Here is a 21,247-nt window from a genome sequence, read left to right as displayed (position 1 = left end):
AGCGGGTCATGTGACCAGCCGCCTGTCCCTTTAAGTGGGTCACGTGAGAGTGAGAGGCTGAGCCCGAGGCCGGTGGGAGCGGCTGGAGATGGTGAGTGAGGCCGGGGATCGGGCACTGACCGCGGGCCGACCGACCGGGCTCACAGCGGGCGGGGCTCGGCTCACAGTGACTCAGCCCGGAGCCCGGGCTCGGGATGCGGCCTGAACTCGGCTCCCCGCCCATCCCGTGAGGCCGGGCCCAGGAGCAGGAGCTGTGAGGAGGGGCCGGTGATCGCTCTCTCCCCCCCCCCCCCCCCCCCCACCTCTTCCCCCCCCCCCCCCCCCTCTCCTCTCTGTTTGCAGGAGGCTATTCGGCCCATAGGGGCACTCCTGCCTCTTGGGGGGAATTAAGCCCCATATCCCTGTATCAATCCCACACTAATCCCACTGTCCCACTCTCTCCCATGGCCCTGTATCAATCCCACACTAATCCCACTGTCCCACTCTCTCCCATGGCCCTGTATCAATCCCACTCTAATCCCACTGTCCCACTCTCTCCCATGGCCCTGTATCAATCCCCAAACTAATCCCACTGTCCCACTCTCTCCCATGGCCCTGTATCAATCCCACACTAATCCCACTGTCCCACTCTCTCCCATGGCCCTGTATCAATCCCACTCTAATCCCACTGTCCCACTCTCTCCCATGGCCCTGTATCAATCCCACACTAATCCCACTGTCCCACTCTCTCCCATATCCCTGTATCAATCCCACTCTAATCCCACTGTCCCACTCTCTCCCATGGCCCTGTATCAATCCCACACTAATCCCACTGCCCCGCTCTCTCCCATATCCCTGTATCAATCCCACACTAATCCCACTGCCCCACTCTCTCCCATGGCCCTGTATCAATCCCACTCTAATCCCACTGTCCCACTCTCTCCCATGGCCCTGTATCAATCCCACTCTAATCCCACTGTCCCACTCTCTCCCATGGCCCTGTATCAATCCCACACTAATCCCACTGTCCCACTCTCTCCCATATCCCTGTATCAATCCCACTCTAATCCCACTGCCCCACTCTCTCCCATGGCCCTGTATCAATCCCCAAACTAATCCCACTGTCCCACTCTCTCCCATGGCCCTGTATCAATCCCACACTAATCCCACTGTCCCACTCTCTCCCATATCCCTGTATCAATCCCACTCTAATCCCACTGTCCCACTCTCTCCCATATCCCTGTATCAATCCCACACTAATCCCACTGCCCCACTCTCTCCCATGGCCCTGTATCAATCCCACACTAATCCCACTGTCCCACTCTCTCCCATGGCCCTGTATCAATCCCACACTAATCCCACTGTCCCACTCTCTCCCATATCCCTGTATCAATCCCACTCTAATCCCACTGTCCCACTCTCTCCCATATCCCTGTATCAATCCCACACTAATCCCACTGCCCCACTCTCTCCCATGGCCCTGTATCAATCCCACTCTAATCCCACTGTCCCACTCTCTCCCATGGCCCTGTATCAATCCCACTCTAATCCCACTGTCCCACTCTCTCCCATGGCCCTGTATCAATCCCACACTAATCCCACTGTCCCACTCTCTCCCATATCCCTGTATCAATCCCACTCTAATCCCACTGCCCCACTCTCTCCCATGGCCCTGTATCAATCCCACACTAATCCCACTGTCCCACTCTCTCCCATGGCCCTGTATCAATCCCACACTAATCCCACTGTCCCACTCTCTCCCATGGCCCTGTATCAATCCCACACTAATCCCACTGCCCCACTCTCTCCCATGGCCCTGTATCAATCCCACTCTAATCCCACTGTCCCACTCTCTCCCATGGCCCTGTATCAATCCCACACTAATCCCACTGTCCCACTCTCTCCCATATCCCTGTATCAATCCCACACTAATCCCACTGCCCCGCTCTCTCCCATGGCCCTGTATCAATCCCACACTAATCCCACTGCCCCACTCTCTCCCCATAGCCCTGTATCAATCCCACACTAATCCCACTGTCCCACTCTCTCCCATATCCCTGTATCAATCCCACACTAATCCCACTGTCCCACTCTCTCCCATATCCCTGTATCAATCCCACACTAATCCCACTGCCCCGCTCTCTCCCATGGCCCTGTATCAATCCCACACTAATCCCACTGCCCCGCTCTCTCCCCATATCCCTGTATCAATCCCACACTAATCCCACTGCCCCACTCTCTCCCATGGCCCTGTATTAATCCCACACTAATCCCACTGTCCCACTCTCTCCCCATATCCCTGTATCAATCCCACACTAATCCCACTCTCCCATGGCCCTGTATCAATCCCACTCTAATCCCACTGTCCCACTCTCTCCCATGGCCCTGTATCAATCCCACACTAATCCCACTGCCCCACTCTCTCCCCATAGCCCTGTATCAATCCCACACTAATCCCACTGTCCCACTCTCTCCCCATAGCCCTGTATCAATCCCACACTAATCCCACTGTCCCACTCTCTCTCATGGCCCTGTATCAATCCCACACTAATCCCACTGTCCCACTCTCTCCCATGGCCCTGTATCAATCCCACACTAATCCCACTGTCCCACTCTCTCCCCATAGCCCTGTATCAATCCCACACTAATCCCACTGTCCCACTCTCTCCCATATCCCTGTATCAATCCCACACTAATCCCACTGCCCCACTCTCTCCCATGGCCCTGTATCAATCCCCAAACTAATCCCACTGTCCCACTCTCTCCCATATCCCTGTATCAATCCCACACTAATCCCACTGCCCCACTCTCTCCCATGGCCCTGTATCAATCCCAAACTAATCCCACTGTCCCACTCTCTCCCATATCCCTGTATCAATCCCACACTAATCCCACTGCCCCACTCTCTCCCATGGCCCTGTATCAATCCCACACTAATCCCACTGCCCCACTCTCTCCCATGGCCCTGTATCAATCCCCACACTAATCCCACTGTCCCACTCTCTCCCCATATCCCTGTATCAATCCCAAACTAATCCCACTGTCCCACTCCCTCCCATATCCCTGTATCAATCCCACACTAATCCCACTGCCCCACTCTCTCCCATGGCCCTGTATCAATCCCCACACTAATCCCACTGTCCCACTCTCTCCCCATAGCCCTGTATCAATCCCACACTAATCCCACTGCCCCGCTCTCTCTCCCGTGGCCCTGTATCAATCCCAAACTAATCCCACTGTCCCACTCTCTCCCATGGCCCTGTATCAATCCCAAACTAATCCCACTGTCCCACTCTCTCCCATGGCCCTGTATCAATCCCACACTAATCCCACTGTCCCACTCTCTCCCATGGCCCTGTATCAATCCCACACTAATCCCACTGTCCCGCTCTCTCCCATGGCCCTGTATCAATCCCAAACTAACCTAGTGCCCTGCTCTTTTCCTCCCCCCATCGATCCTACTTCCCCACTCTCTGCCCATGCTTTAAACTAAATATGGGGGGAGAGAGGTAAAGGTAAATTTATAAATCTAAAGAGACAAGTCAAGACTGTAGAGGAGATTTGGGTAAAGATAAGCAGAGTGTGTCAGGAAGGGACAGAGAGTTTAATAGAGAGGTAATAGTGCATCAGTGAATAAAGTCAAATCGGGGAAAATAATAAAACCTTAAAATTAAAGGTGCTTTATCTGAATGCATGAAGCATTTGGAAATAGATAGATGAATTAATGGCACAAACAGATAAATGGGTTTGATCTAATAATCATTACTGAGATGTGATTGCAAAGTGACCAAGGTTGGGAACTAAATATTCCAGGATACTTAACTTTTCAAATAGGACAGGCGGAATGGAAAAGGAGAGGTGTAGCCCAAAAAATAAAGGATGACATAAGGACAGTGGTGAGAAAGGATCTTAGCTCGGAGGATCAGGAAGTAGAATCAGTCTGGGTGGAGATAAGAAATAACAAGGGGCAGAAAACTCTGGTGGGAGCAGTCCATAGGCCCCTAATAGTGGCTATACTGTTGGACAGAGTTTAATTAAAAAATAAGAGGAGCTTGTAACAAAGGTAATGCAGTAATCACGGGGGACTTTAATCTTCATATAGACTGGGCAAATCAAATTGGCAAAGGTAGTTTGGAGGACGAGTTCATGGAATGTATTCGAGACAGTTTCCTAGAACAATACATCATAGAACCAACCAGGGAACAGGTTATTTTCAATCTTGTCTTGTGTAATGAGACAGGGTTAATTAGTAATCTCATAGTAAAGGATCCTCTGGGGAAGAGTGATCATAATATGATAGAATTTCACATTGAGTTTCAGAGTGATGTACTTAAATCTGAAACTAGAGTCTTAAACTTAAACAAAGCTGATGCCATGGGTATGAGGGCGAGTTAGCTAAGGTTGATCGGGAAATTAGATTAAAGGATATGACGGTAGATAAGCAGTGGTGAACATTTAAAGATATATTTCGATATTCTCAACATGGAATATACATTTCATTGAGAAATAGAAACTCCACGGGAAAAGTGATCCATCCGTGGCTAACTAAAGAAGTTAAGGATAGTATTAGATTAAAAGAGGCTTATAATGTTGCCAAGAATAGTAGTAAGCCTGGGGATTGGGAGGGTTTTAGAAACCAGCAAAGGATGACCAAAAAATTGATAGAGAGAAAATAGAATATGAGAGTAAACTAGCAAGAAATATAAAAACAGATTGTAAGAGCTTCTACAAGAATGTAAAAATGAAGAGATTAGTGAAAGTAAATGTGGGTCCCTTAGAGGCAGAGACAGGAGAAATATTTTGTATCAAAAAGCATTTCAGAAATAATGGGGAACTTTGGGTCTAATGAGAGTGAGGAATATAAAGTAATTTATTATTAGTAAAGAAAAAGTACTGGAGAAAATAATGGGAATAAAAGCCAATAAATCCCCTGGACCTGATGGTCTACATCCGAGGGGTTTAGAGCTGGCTACAGAGAGCTGGCTACAGTGGGTGCATTGATTTTGACCTCTCAGAATTTCCTAGATTCCAGAACAGTCCCAGTGGATTGGAAGGTAGCAAATGTGACCCCCCTATTCAAGAAAGGAGGGAGAGAGAAAACAGGGAACTACAGGCCGGTTAGCCTGACATCAATCGTCGGGAAAATGATGGAATCCATTATTAAGGAAGTGGTAACAGGGCACTTAGAAAATCGTAAAATAATTAGCCAGATTCAACAGGGTTTTATGAAAGGGAAATCGTGTTTGACAAATGTATTAGTTTTTTCAGGATGTAACTAGCAGGGTAGATAAAGGGGAACCAGTGGATGTCGTATATTTGGATTTTCAAAATGCATTCGATGAGGTACCACACAAGAGATTGTTACACAACATAAGGGCTCATGGGGTTGGGGGTAATATATTAGCATTAATAGAGGATTGGTTAAAGGACAGAAAACAGAGCAGGGATAAATGGGTCATTCTCAGGTTGGCAGGCTGTAACTGGTGGAGTGCCTCAAGGATCAGTGCTTGGTCCTCAGCTATTTACAATCTATATTAATGACTTAGATGAAGGGACCGAGTGTAATGTATCCAAGTTTGCTGACGATACAAAGCTAGGTGGGAAAGTAAACTGTGAGGAGGACACAGAGACTGCAAAGGGACATAGACAGTGAATGGGCTAGAAGGTGGCAGATGGAGTATAATTTGGGGAAATGTGAGGTTATTCACTTTTTGGTAAGAAGAATAGAAAACAATATTTTTTAAATGTTGGTGTTCAGAGAGATTTGGGTGTCCTTGTATACGAAACACAAAGTTAGCATGCAGGTACAGCAAGCAATTAGGAAGGCAAATGGTATGTTGGTCTTTATTGCAAGGGGATTGGAGTACAAGAGTAAGGAAGTCTTGCTACAGTTGTACAGGGCTTTGGTGAGACCACACATGGGGTATTGTGTACAGTTTTGGTCTCCTTATCTAAGGAAGGATATACTTGCCTTAGATGCGGTGCAACAAAGGTTCACTAGATTGATTCCTGGGATGAGAGGGTTGTCCTATGAGGAGAGATTGAGTAGAATGGGCCTATTCTTTCGAGTTTTGAAGAATGAGGGTTGATCTCATTGAAATATTTAAGATTCTGAGAGGCTGTTTCCCCTGGCTGGAGAGTCTAGAACTAGGGGGCATAGTCTCAGGTTAAGGGGTCGGCCATTTAGGATTGAGATGAGGAGAAATTTCTTTACTCAGAGGGTTGTGAGTCTTTAGAATTCTCTACCCCAGAGGGCTGTGGCTGTTCAGTTGTAGAGTATATTGAAGGCTGCGATCGACAGATTGTTGGACTCTAGGGGAATCAAGGCATATGGGGGGATCGGGTGGGAAAGTGGAGTTGAGGTTGAAGATCAGCCATGATCTTATTGAATGGTGGAGCAGGCTCGAGGGGCCGTATGGCCTACTCTTATTTATGTTCATAGCCCTGTATCAATCCCACACTAATCCCACTGCCCCGCTCTCTCCCCATAGCCCTGTATCAATCCCAAACTAATCCCACTGCCCCGCTCTCTCCCCATAGCCCTGTATTAATCCTAAACTAATCCCACTGTCCCGCTCTCTCCCCATAGCCCTGTATCAATCCCACACTAATCCCACTGCCCCGCTCTCTCCCCATATCCCTGTATCAATCCCAAACTAATCCCACTGCCCCGCTCTCTCCCCTGGAGCCCTGTATTAATCCCAAACTAATCCCACTGCCCCGCTCTCTCCCCCGGAGCCCTGTATCAATCCCAAACTAATCCCACTGCCCCGCTCTCTCCCCATAGCCCTGTATCAATCCCACTGCCCCGCTCTCTCCCCATAGCCCTGTATCAATCCCACTGCCCCGCTCTCTCCCCATAGCCCTGTATCAATCCCACTGCCCCGCTCTCTCCCCATAGCCCTGTATTAATCCTAAACTAATCCCATTGCTTCGATCTCCAACTGACTCCCCAAGCAGACAAAATTGGGTGAATTGGGAAAGACGATCAAAACCTCTGTGAATTCTTGTCCACAGCCCCAATGGAAGTAGTTCCAGATTTAGTGCACATGATTTGTACATGAAGAATAATCTTGTGCTGGCTGCTGTGGGGCAGTATTTAAATGAGGGTCTGGATTGTACCACGGGGCACGCCAGGTGTAACTGTATGCATAGTCGGAGAAACCCTTGGCGGGCATGTACTGACTGCATTGGTTCAGGTAGGTATGGAACCATAAGGGGGCAGTGCTGCAGGGGTGAGGCAGGTGAATGGGGTGTTTAGCAGGTGTGAGTAATTTTTAAAAATTCATTCTATTGATGTGGTGTCACTGGCAAGGCTGGCATTTATTGCCCATTTACTCTGAGGTGGTGGTGGGCGGCCTGGAACCACTGCAAGTGGTCTTGATACAACTGAGCGGTTCGTTAGGCCACTTCAGAGGGTGATTAAGTGTCAACCACGTTGATGTGGTACTGGCGTCACATGCAGTCCAGACTGGGTTTCCTTCCCTAAAGGACATTAGTGAACCAGTTGCTAGTCTACGACAGCTTCACGGTCACTCTTACTGATCTCCAGATTTTTAAACAGAGTTCACATTTTCAAACAGCTACAGTGGGATTTAAACTCTCAATCTCTGGATTATTAGTTAAGGCATCTGGATTACTAGTCCAGTAATATAACCACTACACTACAGTGCCCAATATACCCAATGTGTGTGGCTGCTGAGTGCCAGCAGGAGATGGTGGTATGGCAGGTTCTCCCTAGCTTGGATCAGAAAGAAGCTGTGGACTTTTTGAGGTGTTTAACACTGGGTCAATGGCCAGATAGTGGAGAGTAGTGAAGGAGGGGGTGTTTGAGAATGTATTGGTATGGTAGAACAAGGAAGAGGGTTGGGGGGCTGTCAGGAACGAGACCAAGAATAGGGGCAGCAGGAGAGCTGGGAACTGAGACACTTGAGTGAGGGCAGGGGAGCTCTGGTCTAGATTTGTACTTGAAGCATGCAGAGAGCTGTAGACTGGGGCTGTTTGCAATGTCATCAGGCAACCTAAACCTGAGAAATGTCGTAAGACTGAAAGTGTAGGAATGCCCCCTCTATCGTGCCAGCTGGTCTCCCTCTCCTTGCCTGCTGGGGTGGTGGGCAGGGTGTAGCAGCTCCCAGCCTTGGGCAATGGGGTGGTAGGCGATTGAGGGTGATCTGCGATTTATCCCCCAGGAGGCTCGGAGCTTTATCTTTGCACATTGTTTCTTGCTCTGTCACTTTTAGTTTTGTTGATTGCTTATTGCTCTCCTTTTGTTGCTTTTTCTCTCTTGCCTCTGTCTCCTTCCTTTTGATTTGGTCTTCTGCAGTTTTACTCTCATTTCAGCTTCGGTTTTTCCCCCCATTTCCTTTAACTTTACTCTGTGCTTTGTTTTTCTTTGACCTACTAACCCGATCACCGCCCCCCCCACCCCTGGTTTAGCAGTAGCTTAGTTGGCCTTTAGTCAGTTATAAGCCTTAAAGGCAACACTCGTGCTGCTGTGCTTTTTAAAATTCATTCTTGGAATGTGGGCGTCGCTGGCGAGACCAGCATTTATAGCCCATCCCTAATTGCCCTTGAGAAGGTGGTGGTGAGCCGCCTTCTTGAACCGCTGCAGTCCGTGTGGTGAAGGTTCTCCCACAGTGCTGTTAGGAAGGGAGTTCCAGGATTTTGACCCAGCGACGATGAAGGAACGGCGATATATTTCCAAGTCGGGACAGTGTGTGACTTGGAGGGGAACGTGCAGGTGGTGTTGTTCCCATGTGCCTGCTGCTCTTGTCCTTCTAGGTGGTAGAGGTCGTGGGTTTGGGAGGTGCTGTCGAAGAAGCCTTGGCGAGTTACTGCAGTGCATCCTTTGGATGGTACACACTGTGCACTGGTGGTGAAGGAAGTGAATGTTTAAGGTGGTGGATGGGGTGCCAATCAAGCGGGCTGCTTTGTCCTGGATGGTATTGAGCTTCTTGTGTTGTTGGAGCTGCACTCATCCAGACAAGTGGAGAGTATTCCATCACACTCCTGACTTGTACCTTGTAGAAGGTGGAAAGGCTTTGGGGAGTCAGGAGATGAGCCACTTGCTACAGAATACCCAGCCTCTCACCTGCTCTTGTAGCCACAGTATTTATGTGGCTGGTCCAGTTAAGTTTCTGGTCAATGGTGACCCCCAGGATGTTGATGGTGGGGGATTCGGCGATGGTAATGCTGTTGAATGTCAAGAGGAGGTGGTCATTGCCTGGCACTTATCTGGCATGAATGTTACTTGCCACTTATTAGCCCAAGCCTGGATGGTGTCCAGGTCTTGCTGCACGCGGGCTTGGACTGTTTCATTATCTGAGGGGTTGCGAATGGAACTGAACACTGTGCAATCATTCAGCGAACATCCCCACTCCTGACCTTTTGATGGAGGGAAGGTCATTGATGAAGCAGCTGAAGATGGTTGGGCCTAGGACACTGCCCTGAGGAACTCCTGCAGCAATGTCTTGGGGCTGAGATGATTGGCCTCCAACAACCGCTACCATCTTCCTTTGTGCTAGGTATGACTCCAGCCATTGGAGTTTTCCCCCTGATTCCCATTGACTTCAATTTTACTAGGGCTCCTTGGTGCCACACTTGGTCAAATGCTGGCTTGATGTCAAGGGCAGTCACCCTCACCTCACCTCTGGAATTCAGCTCTTTAGTGTGGAGGGTGGGGTGCCAATCAAACGTGCTGCTTTGCCCTGGATGGTGTTGAGCTTCTTGAGTGTTGTTGGAGCTGTTTGGACCAAGGCTGTAATGAGGTCAGGCGCTGAGTGGTCCTGGCGGAACCCAAACTGAGCATCGGTGAGCAGGTTATTGGTGAGTAAGTGCCGCTTGATAGCACTGTCGACGACACCTTCCATCACTTTGCTGATGATTGAGAGTAGACTGATGGGGCGGTAATTGTGGATACAGAGATGGCAAGAGTGAAAGCAGACTGAGGCCCTGGCAGTTTGCGAGAGAATTGGAGGCAAGTAGCAGAGTCCTAAGGTCAGGAGTGGGACTGTTTGCTGATGATTCCAGTGTTCAGCTCCATTCACAAATTCTCTGATAATGAAGCAGGACCTGGAATACGTGCAGACTTGGGTTGACACGTGGCAGGTAATACTCACACCATGTGAGTGCTGGGTAATACATAGTTACATCAAAAGTACAGCACAGAAACAGGTCATTCGGCCCAACTGGTCTATACCGATGTTTGTGATCCACACGAGCCTCCTCCCTCTCCTTCATCTAACCCCGTCAACATATCCTTCTGTTCCTTTCGCCCCCATGTGTTTATCCAGCTTCCCCTTAAATGCATCCATGCTATTCGCCTCAACTACTCCATGTGGTAGCGAGTTCCACATTCTCACCATGCTCTGGGTAAAGAAGTTTCTCCTGAATTTCTCATTGGATTTATTTGGGACTTTTATATTTATGGCCTCTAGTTTTGGTCTCCCCCACAAGTGGAAATGTTTTCTCTACGTCTACCCTATCATAATTTTAAAGACCTCCATCAGGTCACCCCTCAGCCCTCTCTTTTCTAAAGAAAAGAGTCCCAGCCTGTTCAGTCTTTCCTGATAAGTTCATCCTCTCAGTTCTGGTATCACCCTTGTGAATCTTTTTTGTACCTTCTGCAGTGCATCTAGATAACCACCTTGAGCAAGAGCAAGTCCAACTGTCTCCCCTTGACCTTTAATGGCACCATCATCGCCGAGTCCTCCACCATCAATGCCTTTTAGGAGGGGGCCCACATTGACCAGAAGCTGAACTGGACCAGCCATAACACTGTGGCCACTAGAGCAGAACAGAGACTGGGTACTCTGTGACAAGTGGTTCCCCTCCTGATCCCTCAAAGCCGCTCCACCACCTACAAGGCTCAAGTCAGGAGTGTGATGGTATATTCACCTCTCACCTGGATGGGTACAGCCATAACACTTAAACTCAGCACTGTCCAGGACAGAGCAGTTTGCTGCTTGGGTGCCCCTAGACTCAATATCCACTCCCTCCATCACTGGCTCACTGTGACTGCAGTGTGTACAATCTGATGGAGGCACTGTATCCACTGGCTCACTGTGACTGCAGTGTGTACAATCTACAGGAGGCATTGGCTCACTGTACACACTGTAGTCACAATCTGATGGAGGCACTGTATCCACTGTCTCACTGTGACTGCAGTGTGTACAATCTACAGGAGGCACTGTATCCACTGGCTCACTGTGACTGCAGTGTGTACAATCTACAGGAGGCACTGCATTCACTGACTGCAGTGTGTACAATCTACAGGAGGCACTGCATTCACTGTGACTGCAGTGTGTACAATCTACAGGAGGCACTGTACCCACTGTCTCACTGTGACTGCAGTGTGTACAATCTACAGGAGGCACTGCATTCACTGTGACTGCAGTGTGTACAATCTACAGGAGGCACTGTACCCACTGTCTCACTGTGACTGCAGTGTGTACAATCTACAGGAGGCACTGTATCCACTGTACTCACTGACTGCAGTGTGTACAATCTACAGGAGGCACTGTATCCACTGTCTCACTGTGACTGCAGTGTGTACAATCTACAGGAGGCACTGTACCCACTGTCTCACTGTGACTGCAGTGTGTACAGTCTACAGGAGGCACTGTACCCACTGTCTCACTGTGACTGCAGTGTGTACAGTCTACAGGAGGCACTGTACCCACTGTCTCACTGACTGCAGTGTGTACAATCTACAGGAGGCACTGTAGCACCTCATCAAAGTCACTTGAACAGTACCTCCCCTGTGACCCCTATCACTAAGGAGGACAGTGTTGTGGGAACACCATCACCTCCGAGTCTCTCACCATCCCGACTTGGAAATATATCACCGTTCCTTCATCGTCGCTGGGTTTAAAAACCTGGAACTCCCTAACAGCACTGTGGGAAACGCTTTACCGCACGGACTGCAGTGGTTCAAGAGGAAGGCTGACCACCGCCTTCGGGCAATAAATGTGACTTCATCACTGAACAAATTTAAAAAAAGATGTTGCAGGGTGTTGATGAAGAGACCGAGGGGTTCAAACATATAACTCATAACTCTAGGAGAGTGCGAATGCAGGTAGATAAAGGCCACCAGTATTATGTTTTACAAATAGAAACCGAGTACAAGAGTAAAGAAGTAATGACCAACTTGTACAAGGTTAGTCTACAGTTAGAATGCTGTGAGCGGTTTTGGACACTCCAATATAGAATGGATAATTAAAGCCCTAGAAAGTGTAAGGTGTAGACTCACCAGGATAATGCCAGGGATGGGAAACTTGAGATACTGGGACTGTCTCCACTGGAACAGGCAAGGCTAAGAGGAGATTTAGTACAAGTTTTTAACATTATGAACAATTTTGATGGTGAATAGGGAAAGACTATTTCCTCTTGGGTTTCAGTGACTGATCATCAATTTAAATTTGTCTCAGGTTGGAAATGTCTTTACACTGAGGGTTGTTGGAGTAGGGAATGCTTTGCCACAGGGAGTGATTAAGGCAGAGACCACTGCATCTTTTAAGGGAAAATTTAGATAAATATTTGAGAACAAGTGTCACTTTTTGGCATTTTTCCACTGGATTTAGGCAGAACTGCATCTAAAGGGTGGGTTTTTAAAGCAATGTACACAAGTTTTAAATAAAGGCACAGACAAAAATGGCTAAAATGCTAGTGGTCCAGATGTTGAAATAGTTCCCCCCCAAGTCGGAAAACGCAAGCAATCCATTAATTCTGATAATTCTTCACTCCCGTTGTGTTAGGAGGTCCCTGGTCCTGAGCACATGACGGGGATTGTCTGGGATAGGCCCTGTCCTTGGGTACACTTGAGGTAAGACAGGGGCAGGAAAACTTACCAAGAGTCAGGATTTTGAAACCGAAAGGTGTGAGGGTAAGACTCACAAGCTTAGAATGTAGGCGGGTAGTTAGTCATTTTGTTCAATTCCAGTAAGACAACTCACTGGGGAAGCATAGTGTGATCTTTCTCCTGTGTTACACAAAGACAAGTTGTATGATTTGAATTGTGAGTCTGATCATCCCTGTTGCTCTGTGCGTTCACTTGCTGTGAAATAAAGCAGCATATTAATTCCCACCTGACTTCATCTTACCATCTAATCTGCCTTCAGAAAGATTTGGAGGCACTTAGGGGCCTGTGACTGATTCTCGCTCTCTCTTGCCTGGCCCCTCCTGCGCACGAATGTCTAATCACCATACAGGACTTTGGGGAGAGAGCTGTTCAGAGGTTTGGGTTGCTCTAGCAAAGAGGTGGCAGGTGTGCTGGGATGAATGGCCTCCTTCTGTACAGCAAACATCTGTGGCTCCTGTTGCAGACTGGATTCTTATTAATGGCCGCAGTGAGACTGCGAGCTCTCTGACAGAGATGTGTGGTAGTGAGTGACCTATTTAAGGTAGTAGAGTTGAAATCAACTTCTTATTTGTGATCCTCTATCACACAGTACACGTGACATGTTTCTCATTTCCATGGGAGGGTCCTGGAACTTTGGCTGTGTAGCCAATAATATAAATGTCAATTAGTGATCCATTTCAGTAGGAAGAACGAGGAAAGGCAATATAAACTAAAGGGCACAATTCTAAAAGGGATACAGGAACAGAGAGATCTGGAGGTATATGTGCACAAATCACTGAAGGTGGCAGGGCAGGTTGAGAAAGCGGTTAAAAAAGCATACGGGATCCTGGGCTTTATAAATAGAGGCATTGAGTACAAAATATGGAAGTTACGATAAACCTTTATAAAACACTGGTTCGGCCGCAACTGGAGTATTGTGTCCAGTTCTGAGCACCGCACTTTAGGAAAGATGTGAAGGCCTTAGAGAGGGTGCAGAAGATATTTACTAGAATGATTCCATGATGAAGGACTTCAGTTATGTGGATAGACTGGAGAAGCTGGGGTTGTTCTCCTTGTAACAGAGACAGTTGCGAGGAGATTTGATAGAGGTATTCAAAATCATGAAGGGTCTAGACAGAGTAGATAGAGAGAAACTGTTCCCATTGGTGGAAGGGTCAAGAACCAGAGGACATAGATTTAAGGTGATTGGCAAAAGAACCAAAGGTGACCTGAGGAAAAACCTTTTTACACAGCGAGTGGCTAGGATCTGGAATGCACTGCCTGAGGGGGTGGTGGAGGCAGATTCAATCATGGCCTTCAAAAGGAACTGGATAAGTCCTTGAAAGGAAAAGATTTGCAGGGCTATGGGGATAGGGCGGGGGAGTGGGACTAGCTGGATTGCTCTTGCTTAGAGCCGGCGCGGACTCGATGGGCCAAATGGCCTCCTTCCATGTTGAAACCATTATGATTCTATGGTGCACGAAGCACAGTGGTGAGCCAGCTAACCCTCTTCATAGAAGAGATGTTTGTGCAATTGCAATTATTATTGGGCCCTTCAGAGGGCTTAAGATGTAAACTTGGTCAGGAGTGGGTGAGGAATCTGTGTGTGTTTATTGTTGATCTTTGGTCCTGCTTTGTATTCTGTGGATCTGCAGCAGTAGTCCATGGACAGAAGGTATGGAGACTGAAATATATACTTTTGTCACAAGTTTCTGGTTCCACCTAGGGCCCTCAGATTTTTCACTGCTTATTTACAGTACTGGTACTATTTACTGTATCAGTACTAATTTGCTATACCATCTTTGCACTTCCTTGCAAACTACCGCCCCATCTCCAACCTCCCTTTCCTCTCAAGTCCTGGAACGTGTTGGCACCTCCCAAATCCGTGCCTATCTTTCCAGCAACTCCATGTTTGAATCCCTCCAATCAGGTTTCTGTCCCTGCCACAGTACTGAAACGGCCCTCATCAATGTCACAAATGACATCCTATGTGACTGTGACGATGGTAAACTATCCCTCCTCATCCTTCTCCACCTGTCTGCAGCCTTTGACACAGTTGACCACACCATCCTCCTCCAATGCCTCTCCTCTTGTCCAGCTGGGTGGGACTGCGCTCACCTGGTTCCATTCTTATCTCTCCAGTCGTAGCCAGAGAATTTCCTGCAATGGCTTCTCTTCCCGCTCCCGCACCGTTACCTCTGGAGTTCCCCAAGGATCTATCCTTGGCCCCCTCCTATTTCTCATCTACGTGCTGTCCCTTGGCGACGACATCCGTAAACACATCAGGTTCCATGCGTATACTGACAACTCCCAGCTTTACCTCATCACCACCTCCCTCGACCCCTCCACTGTCTCTCATTTGTCACGCTGTTTGTCCGACATCTACCATTGGATAAGCAGAAATTTTCTCCAATTAAATCCTGGGAAGACCGAAGCCATTGTCTTCAGCCCCCGCCACAAACTCCGTTCCCCGGCCACCGACTCCATCCCTCTCCCTGGTCACTGTCTGAGGCTGAACCAGACCCTTCACAACCTCTGTGTCCTATTTGACCCTGAGATGAACTTCCAACCACATATCCGCTCCATCACCAAGACCGCCCACTTCCACCTCTGTATCATCGCCCGTCTCCGCTCCTGCCTCAGCTCATCTGTTGCTAAAACCCTCATCCGTGCCTTTGTTACCTCTAGACTTGACTATTCCAATGCTCTCCTGGCCAGCCTCCCATCTTCCACCCTCCATAAACTTGAGCTCATCCAAAACTCTGATGCTCGTATCCTAACTGGCACCAAGTCCCGTTCACCCATCACCCCTGTGCTCGCTGATCTACATTGGCTCTGGTCCAACAACGCCTCGAGTTTAAAATCCCTCCATGGCCCTCGCCCCTCCCTATCTCCAACTACCTCCAGCCCTACCAACCTTCCCAGATCTCTGCTCTCCTCCAATTCTGGGCTCACGCTCAAGGCGGATTTTCATTGCTCCACCACTGGCGGCTGTGCCCTAAGCTCTGGAACTTTTTCTCTTTCTTTTTCTCTTTCTCTCTTTTAAGATGCCCCTTAAAAGCTATCTCTTTGACCAAGTCACCTGCCCTAATACCTCCTTATGTGGCTCGGTGTCAGATTTTGTCTGATAACGCTCCTGTGACACCTTGGAACATTTTATTATGTTAAAGATGCTATATAAATGCAAGATGTTGTCTGATGCGATCATTTCTGACACTGTGCTGTGTGTGCCCCCTACATGCTGCTACCAGTAAAAGATAAAGTACAGTTTTGTCACAAACTGACAAGTCATTGATGAATCAGTTTCCACTAGCTCAGTATTGATGAGACCAAAGTCTTTGTTTTCGGCCCTGCCGTAAACTCCGCTCCTTTGCCACTGATTTCATCTCTTCTCTCTTGACCACTTGCTTAGGTTGTGTGAAAGCATGGCATCCTGTTTAACCTACAATACCTTCAAGCTCCATTTCCTATCTGCCAACAAGACTTGTTCCTCCCCTCTTGTCGGTCACTTCTCCCCTGCCACCCTCCAGTGCGGCTGAAACCATCGTACTTCCACCTCTGGGTTTGATTCCTTCCCCCACCCCAGGTGTTCTTGCTAGTCTCCTGTCCCCACCCTCCGTAAACCCCAACTCATTCAAAACTCCTTCACTCCTTCAAATTACCACTCCCTAACTGGGCAGCTTCTCCAGCCTTGTCTCTCCTCCCACACCCTCCAGTCCTCTGACACTGACCTTCTGCACATTCTAAGCTTGCAGTCACTTCTAATCCTTCCAGCATAGCTAGCCATGTTTTCTTGTGCTCCTTGTGACTTTTTGTTGAAGTCTCTATGTAAATGCAGGGTGTTGTACATTCTCACTCTCCAATTGATGAGAGAAAATTGGCCAATGATCCTGCTCCCGATCGCACTCCAGCCACTGCTGCTGTGGAGATGTTGGGTGAGGGTGGGGCCGGGCTCCACAGTGATGGAATAGTCTGGGACTCTCGAGTTTTAGCTGCTGAAATCAAGTACAGAAGGCGCCTGGTGCCCATGGAACTGTACTCTTCAGAGAGTCTCTGCCTTCAGGGCGGAGGTGGGTGAAGAAGGTCCTTATTTAACATTTCTGATCCTGCTATTTATTCTTCAGATTGTGGTCAGAGTTTTGTCTCCTTCTCTCCTCTAGAGTTTCCTGGGCGGTTTGTTTACTCCGGTGTGTGACATCGATATCATCCTCAATGATGCAGACACCAGGAAAACAGCAGAAATCAAAAGTGAAGATGGCAAAGTAGAGAAACACTATCTGTTTTATGATGGAGAGTCTGTAACAGGGAAGGTAAGGATTTTCTAATCAGTCTATTTGCCACTGGTCATTCCTTCCACCCAACCCACCGCTCTTGGAAATGCTGAACTTGAGCGATTGGTACACCATTCTTTACATGGAGATTAGCTGGTGAGAAGGCACCGAATCACTGTTAGAAAATACTGGATGAAACTGTGCTTTAAAACCATGTTTTCTTTGTTCTTTTTATTTGTTTTCTGGATGTGGGCCAGGCCGTGTTTACTGCCCGTGCCTAGATACCTTGAGAAGGTGGCCGTGGGCCATCTTGAACGGCTGCAGTCTGTGAGATGATGGGCCTCTTGCAGTAGTGTTGAGGAAGGGTTTATAGATAATGCTGAAGTGCAGTGAGAACCAACACTGTCGGAGGGGATCGGGATCATTTGTGTAAGTCGGCCAATGAAATTGTACATCCTCCGTCCATCGAGATCACCGTACTCGTTAGTATTCTGAGCCAATCAGTGTACCCGACCAGCTGATGCTGCTCGTGAAGGAATGGACTGGGTTGGTTTAAAAATTGGTTAATGTGCAAGTGACCAAAAGGACTTGGTGAGATTCCCAAATGAATATTTTGCTTCCTTCTGTACAGTGCAGAAACAATGTACAATACCACAGGTAGGGGGTGGGGGAACTAGAGATTAATGAAGAGGAGAAAGTTACAGGCATTAGTATAAACAGAGGATTGGTAATGGACAGTGTAATGGGATTGAAGCCAGACACATCCTCAGCTGGTCTCTACCTAAAGGAAATTGGGATGCATTAGTTACCTTTGAACTTGTTGGGGATTATATCAGTGGATTGAAGGAAGCAAACATTGGACCCTTCAAATAAAAGAGGGCAAACCAAGTAACTACAGACCAGTGAGTTTAATGTCAGTGCAGCAGCCTCAGGCTGTCGGTCATTTTGGCCATTGCTGTTTACAACACTGCCAAAGTGCCGGTGTCCCCTTTAAGTGCCGGTGTCCCCTTTAAGTGCCGGTGTCCCCTTTAAGTGCCGGTGTCCCCTTTAAGTGCCGGTGTCCCCTTTAAGTGCCGGTGTCCCCTTTAAGTGCCGGTGTCCGTGGTGGGGAGCCTGTCGGGTGCGGTATTACTGCTCCAAATCCTCCCTGCATATGTAAGGACAGGACAGTGCAGTGTTAGTGGTGGAGCCACATTAGCTGCAAGTCCATTAATGGGAGCAGAGTCCAGCCCAGATTGTCATTCCTTCGTTGTCGGTAGGTGAGAGTCCTGGAGTTCCCCGTCTAACAGTAGTGGATCAAGAAGGCAGACCCACCAGTGCCTTTTTGGGAACTAGGGAGGGGCATTTAACACTCGTGATGCCCAGATTCTGGGAATAAATTTAAAACATGGCCTTTTCTCATTCCATACTTTTTTTTGCTCAGAGAATCAGAGGATGCAGTGTTTCATTGAGTGTAATGTTTAACGTACAATGTATTATCAGGGCCTCTGATTCACAGTGAAGGCAAGTCAAACCTTATTATGTGGGATGGCTCTCTCTCTCTAACCTCCTTACAACTCTCTGACATCTCTGCGTTCCTCTAATTCTGGCCTCTTGCGCATCCCCGATTTCCTTTGGCGGCCATGCCTTCAGCTGCCTCGGCCCTAAGCTTGGGCATTCCCTCCCTAAACCTCTTTATCTCTCTCCTCCTATAGGACGCTCCATAAACCTACCTCTGATCAGCATTTGGTCACCTGCCCTAATATCTCTGTCTTTGGCTAGGTATCAATTTTGCCTGATAATGCTCTTGGGATGTTGTGCTACATTAAAGGCGCAATGTAATTGCAAGTTGTTAGTAGCTTTAAAGATGCCAGCGGGTGGGAAAGGACGAAGCTTTATTTTCTTGTGCATATTTCCCTTCTCTCTCCTTCCCCCATCCCTCGTGCCTCTGTCCCACTCTGGGGCTGCGATAGTGAAGTATTTATGCTGTGTACAGTTTAGATGTTTACCCAAGGGATGCCTGTCGAGCCACAAAGGTCACGTGACTGGGGTCCATGCATTGAGTGAGCAGATGCAGCCAGTACAAAGTGCCTTGGTCTGGCTTGGATTCTCGGCACCGCCCGGGCCGCTCCCTGACGGCGCCCCCCGGCTGCGCCCCAAAATTACATGCTTGTCTCTTGATTTGGTTGATCATCTTGTGTGAGCTTCTAAACATGTCCATGAGCTGAACTTCAGAAAGGCAACCTTTCAGACAAACAACTCATCACCTGATTATATCTCCCAGTAACCTTGGACGAGTCCCAGCTTAGCATTGCTGTGGCTCGACTTCCCCTTCCTGGAAGTGCATGAGTGAGTCTGGATAACCCCAGCCATCTGCTGTGTAGAGACGGTGAGGTCACTGCAGAATGTGATTACAACAAATGATGTTTGATTTTGCCTGGAAGTGGAGAAATAACGAGTGGACTGGAGCCTGTTTGTCCAGGCTTGCTTGGCCCGTCCCCTGCCCGGGGTGGTGGGTGCTGCAGCAACTCCGCCTCCCCGCCCCGGGGGGGTCAGTAATCTGCTCTTCGCCTGGGGTAGTGGATGTGGGGTGTTACAGCAACTCCTCCTCCCCGCCCGGGGGAGGGGGGTCAGTAATCTGCTCTTTGACGGGGTTTTGGTGGGGGGGGGGGCAAGTCTGCCCGACATGATCTCTCGGAATATGGGAACAGGAATAGGCCATTCAGTCCCTCAAACATGTTCCAACATTTAATGAGATCATGGCTGATCTGTATCCTAACTCCATCCGCCCGCCTTGGCTCCATGTCCCTTAATACTTTGGGTTATCAATCTCAGATTTAAAATTATTAATTGAGCGAGCATCTACTGTTTTTTGTGGGAGAGAGTTCCACACTTCCACCTCCCTTTGTGTGATGAAGTGTTTCCTAATTTCTCTCCTGAATGGCCTGGCTCTGATTTCAAGGTTATGTCCCCCAGTCCCAGACTCCCCCACCAGCGGGAAAAGTTTCTCTCTATCGACCCTTTCAATTCCTTTCAAAATCCTAAAAACCTCAATCAGATCATCCCGTAACCGTCTATATTCCAGGGAATACAAGCCTAGTTCATGTAATCTCTCCTCATCATCTAACCCTTGGAGCCCTGGTAACATTCTGGTGAATCTGCACTGCACTCATTCCAAGGCCGATATATCCTTTGTAAAGTGCAGTGCCCAGAACTGTACTCAGTACTTTGTGTAGCTGCAGCAAAACTTCCTCCCCTTTATATTCTAGCCCTCTAGTTATAAAGGCTTTTTAAAAATTTATTTTTTGTACCTGACCACTACATTTCAGTGCTCTGTGTACACGGACCCCTAAATCTCTTTGGACCTCCACTGTTCACCATTTAAAAAATACTCGGATCCTTTTTTGGTCCAAAATGGATGACCTCACACTTGTCTGTGTTGAAATCCATTTGCCAGTTTTGCCCACTCACTTAATCTATCAATGTCTCTTTGTAATTTTATGCTCCCATCTACACTACTTACTAACCCCCAGATCACTGGGATACAGACATAACTAGTCCCCAGATCACTAGTATACAGAGCTAACTAGACTCATAGAATGGTTACAGCACAGAAACAGGCCACTCGGCCCACATGCCGAGCCACATGAGCCTCCTCCCTTCCTACTTCATCTCACCTTATCAGCATACCCTTCTATTCCTTTCTCCCTCATGTGTTTATCCAGCTTCCCCTTAAAAACATCTATGCTATTTGCCTCAACTACTCACCACTCTCTGGGTAAAAAAAGTTTCTCCTGAATTCCCTCTTGGATTTATTAGTGACTGTCTTATATTTATGATCTCTAGTCTTGGATACCCCCAAAAGTGGAAACATTTTCTCTACATCTACCCTATCAAACTCTTTCATTATCTTAAAGACCTCTATCAGGTCACCCCTCAGTCTTTTTCTAAAGAAAAGAGCCCCAGTCTGTTCAATCGTTCCTGATGGGTATAACCTCTCAGTTCTGGTATTATCGTTATGAATCTTTTTTGCACCTTCTCCAATGCCTCTATCTTTTTTACAGTATGGAGACCAAAACTGTGCGCAGTACTCAGAGGTGGAGGGTGAGAAGGAGGCCATCTTGCCCTCCACTCTAGAATGCTTTCACTAAACCTCTTTAGCTTGCTTCTCTTCTCCTCT

At 48.0% G+C, this 21,247-nt stretch overlaps 1 protein-coding gene across 2 annotated transcripts in view; it reads left to right on the top strand.

Annotated features, from left to right (window-relative positions):
- Positions 1 to 9: 9 nt before the first annotated feature.
- The window catches only part of vps26a (VPS26, retromer complex component A), a 45,045-nt gene continuing 23,807 nt past the window's right edge, over positions 10 to 21,247 (top strand). Inside the window, exons 1-2 of one of the 2 annotated variants that reach the window (XM_068002647.1) lie at positions 10 to 91; positions 16,978 to 17,127. In XM_068002647.1, the coding sequence (XP_067858748.1) occupies positions 89 to 91; positions 16,978 to 17,127 (153 nt within the window). In that variant the 5' untranslated portion in view covers positions 10 to 88. Of the gene's footprint in view, positions 92 to 7,067; positions 7,179 to 16,977; positions 17,128 to 21,247 lie in introns of those variants that run through there. The other variant, XM_068002646.1, reaches the window with a different exon arrangement.

Source organism: Heptranchias perlo, chromosome 21, assembly GCF_035084215.1.
Source record: "Heptranchias perlo isolate sHepPer1 chromosome 21, sHepPer1.hap1, whole genome shotgun sequence".
NCBI lineage: Eukaryota > Metazoa > Chordata > Chondrichthyes > Hexanchiformes > Hexanchidae > Heptranchias > Heptranchias perlo.
Note: the sequence above shows the minus strand (reverse complement) of the source record. Positions and strands in the feature narration are given on the sequence as shown.